This window comes from Lutjanus erythropterus, chromosome 1 (assembly GCF_056507025.1).
Source record: "Lutjanus erythropterus isolate fLutEry1 chromosome 1, fLutEry1.hap2, whole genome shotgun sequence".
NCBI lineage: Eukaryota > Metazoa > Chordata > Actinopteri > Lutjaniformes > Lutjanidae > Lutjanus > Lutjanus erythropterus.
In genome coordinates this window covers 36,142-40,000 of record NC_139317.1, presented here as the reverse complement: position 1 = coordinate 40,000, position 3,859 = coordinate 36,142, and the positions used below count along the sequence as shown (strand labels likewise).

At 45.0% G+C, this 3,859-nt stretch overlaps 1 protein-coding gene across 1 annotated transcript in view; it reads left to right on the top strand.

Moving 5' to 3' along the window:
* The window catches only part of gpatch1 (G patch domain containing 1), a 39,162-nt gene extending 37,214 nt beyond the window's left edge, over positions 1–1,948 (top strand). The window contains exons 17-20 of the mRNA XM_084717758.1: positions 965–1,048; positions 1,213–1,328; positions 1,400–1,548; positions 1,804–1,948. Coding sequence (XP_084573884.1) covers positions 965–1,048; positions 1,213–1,328; positions 1,400–1,548; positions 1,804–1,837 — 383 coding nt within the window. The 3' untranslated portion in view covers positions 1,838–1,948. The remainder of the gene's footprint in view (positions 1–964; positions 1,049–1,212; positions 1,329–1,399; positions 1,549–1,803) is intronic.
* The last annotated feature ends 1,911 nt before the right edge of the window (positions 1,949–3,859 follow it).

The following is a 3,859-nucleotide window of genomic DNA, read 5'->3' as shown; positions in this document are numbered from 1 at the left end:
GATGGTTCTTTAACTATGAGGACAACAACTCCCATGATCCCACACTACTTCATAACAAGCTACGTCTGTTGTTTTAATGAGAGAGACCCTAGTGGCAGAACTTAATTAACGTTTACCTCAGTATTTATTATCTTAAAGGGATAATTCAGATTATTTGCAGTGTGTTTGTATGAGGTTCTCCTCCACAGTCAGTGTTTTACCTTCAGTAGATGGAGTCAGTTTGGAGAAGCAGCAGGAGAACCGGAGTAGGAAGCTAATCAATGTTCTGCTGTGGACAGAGTCAGCAGCAACAGATTTTAGACACCCATATAATCAACATCAGGTTAAGTGTACGCTATATTTAGAATATTTTCACCTCTTTACCTTTCTTTCTGACAGGAAACTACAGTTATATCAGACAAATCTCACTCTCTACAAACCAAACAAACTCCATTGACAAAATGATTAATTTTACCTCACAGAACACAGGAGTCGTTGATCTGCTGCTAGTTTATTTACATTATTGTGAGATTTCAATGAATCTGAAATAACCACTTAAAACACCAAAGTAACGTGTAACACACTTACAACATTCAATTTCCGGGCAAATGTCATTCTACTTCCTGTTTGATGTGGACGTGAACGTTGGTCTGAGACAGATCAGACTGAGTGTCTGTAAAGTTCAAATAAAGTATAAATCTGCAGCAGGAAATGTTCACGCATCGCCTCAGCAGGTGTTTGAAGGTGAACTTGTTCTGTCAGAGTTACGGTTCTGTTCTGTCAAAACAAACAAAACTAACATATTTGTGTTCTTGAAATGTAATTTCTACATAAAATCTTTCCTTTTGTTTCATGATATTCCCCAAATAAATAATGAAATGCTCCACATGAGAACTATGAATGAGATCTGTTTCTGTGTGGTTCTAACTGTGGTTCTAACTGTGGTTCTAACTGTTCATGCTGTTCGTTCTCTGTCCTTTAAAAGCGGTGGTTTCGTCTCTGAACTCGACACAGGAAGAGGAGGAGTTTGGTCCGAAGCTGCCGCCTCCTTCAGCTGCAGCACAGACGGGTCAGTTGATCACAGTTGAGCAGAATTAGAACAATAATTTAACAATAATAATAAAGATTTAAACCAAATAAAGTTTGACTTCAGGGTCAGATATATTTGTTAGTAGTTTTGTTGTTTTGTTTTCTTTATCGCCACTGAACGCTGCCTGTTGTTCTCCTGTTCAGCCAGAGGAGGCGTCGCCTCCGTCTGCTTCCACACTGAGGAGGAGAAACAAAAGAAGAGGAGCAAAGAAAAGAAACACAAGAACAAGAAACACACCAAACACAAGAAGGAGAAGAAGGTAGAGAAAGAGACCCTGAAATAAAACGTCTCCTGAATGTTCTCTGACTTCATGGTCATTTTTAACCACAGAAGAAGAAACACAAGAAGCACAAACACAAAGGGAAGCAGCAGCCAAAGAAGAGTAAGAAGGAGGCGTCAGACAGCAGCTCAGAGGACAGTGAAGAGGAGGACAGTGACGGGGAAAGTGGACAGATGTCCACACAGGAGCTGCTCAAAAGGTCAGAGGTCACATTTTGACCTGTCAAATCAGGTTTTTTTTTTTGTTTAATCCCAAATATATTAACGAACAGGAACATTGTGTGAATGATGGAACCCGAAGCCAAACAACGATCCTTATTCTAAACGTTTGGGAGAAGAGAGAGACGAGGTGTTTGCAATCTGCACTCACCACTAGATGCCATTAAATCCTACAGACTGGTCCTTTAAAACCTTTGAAATGTTTCTGTCTCTGTCTCTCTGTCGTCTCCTTACAGACTGAAAAATGTCCCGTCACATCAGAGATGGTGAAGAAGCAGGAAGTGTCCTCTATTGAGGACAGCCAATCAGAAAACAGGACATGAGTCGTTTTCAGACGACCTGTTGATGTTGTTTTACCACAATAAAATGTTTATGATTTAATGTTGATGTATTTTGTTGTTATTTTAGATTTAGTGGCATCTAGTTTTTATTTTTATCTAATTTTTATTTTTACTGTTTTGTTAGTTTCCTGAGTGGGTTTGCTTGTTTTTTTTGTTTTGTTTTTGTTTTGTTGTTCAAATTGTTTAGTTGAAGTTTAGTTTTTTTATAATAATAATGATAAAAGACATTTAGAACATGGAGTTATATATCGTTTAGTTGACTACAGTAACAGTGAACTCTTCTCAACAGAGAGAAGAGAGGAGAGGAGGAGAGAGGAGATGAGAGGAGGAGAGAGGAGGAGAGAAGAGATGAGAGGAGGAGAGAGGAGATGAGAGGAGGAGAGAGGAGATGAGAGGAGGAGAGAGGAGGAGAGAAGAGATGAGAGGAGGAGAGAGGAGATGAGAGGAGGAGAGAGGAGATGAGAGGAGATGAGAGGAGGAGAGAGGAGATGAGAGGAGGAGAGAAGAGATGAGAGGAGGAGAGAGGAGATGAGAGGAGGAGAGAAGAGATGAGAGGAGGAGAGAGGAGATGAGAGGAGATGAGAGGAGGAGAGAGGAGGAGAGAGGAGATGAGAGGAGATGAGATGAGAGGAGAGGAGATGAGAGGAGGAGAGAGGAGATGAGAGGAGATGAGAGGAGGAGAGAGGAGATGAGAGGAGATGAGAGGAGGAGAGAGGAGATGAGAGGAGATGAGAGGAGGAGAGAGGAGGAGAGAGGAGATGAGAGGAGGAGAGAGGAGGAGAGAGGAGATGAGAGGAGATGAGAGGAGGAGAGAGGAGATGAGAGGAGATGAGAGGAGATGAGAGGAGGAGAGAGGAGATGAGAGGAGGAGCGAGGAGATGAGAGGAGGAGAGAGGAGGAGAGAGGAGATGAGAGGAGGAGAGGAGATGAGAGGAGATGAGAGGAGGAGAGAGGAGATGAGAGGAGGAGAGAAGAGATGAGAGGAGGAGAGAGGAGATGAGAGGAGGAGAGAAGAGATGAGAGGAGGAGAGAGGAGATGAGAGGAGATGAGAGGAGGAGAGAGGAGATGAGAGGAGGAGAGAGGAGATGAGAGGAGATGAGAGGAGGAGAGAGGAGATGAGAGGAGATGAGAGGAGGAGAGAGGAGGAGAGAGGAGGAGAGAGGAGATGAGAGGAGATGAGAGGAGGAGAGAGGAGATGAGAGGAGATGAGAGGAGATGAGAGGAGGAGAGAGGAGGAGAGAGGAGATGAGAGGAGATGAGAGGAGGAGAGAGGAGATGAGAGGAGATGAGAGGAGATGAGAGGAGGAGAGAGGAGATGAGAGGAGGAGAGAAGAGATGAGAGGAGGAGAGAGGAGATGAGAGGAGGAGAGAAGAGATGAGAGGAGGAGAGAGGAGATGAGAGGAGATGAGAGGAGGAGAGAGGAGATGAGAGGAGGAGAGAGGAGATGAGAGGAGGAGAGAGGAGGAGAGAGGAGATGAGAGGAGGAGAGGAGATGAGAGGAGATGAGAGGAGGAGAGAGGAGATGAGAGGAGGAGAGAAGAGATGAGAGGAGGAGAGAGGAGATGAGAGGAGGAGAGAAGAGATGAGAGGAGGAGAGAGGAGATGAGAGGAGATGAGAGGAGGAGAGAGGAGATGAGAGGAGGAGAGAGGAGATGAGAGGAGATGAGAGGAGGAGAGAGGAGATGAGAGGAGATGAGAGGAGGAGAGAGGAGGAGAGAGGAGGAGAGAGGAGATGAGAGGAGATGAGAGGAGGAGAGAGGAGATGAGAGGAGGAGAGAGGAGATGAGAGGAGGAGAGAAGAGATGAGAGGAGGAGAGAAGAGGAGAGAGGAGGAGAGAGGAGGAGAGAGGAGGAGAGAGGAGATGAGAGGAGGAGAGAGGAGATGAGAGGAGATGAGAGGAGATGAGAGGAGGAGAGAGGAGGAGAGAAGAGATGAGAGGAGGAGAGAG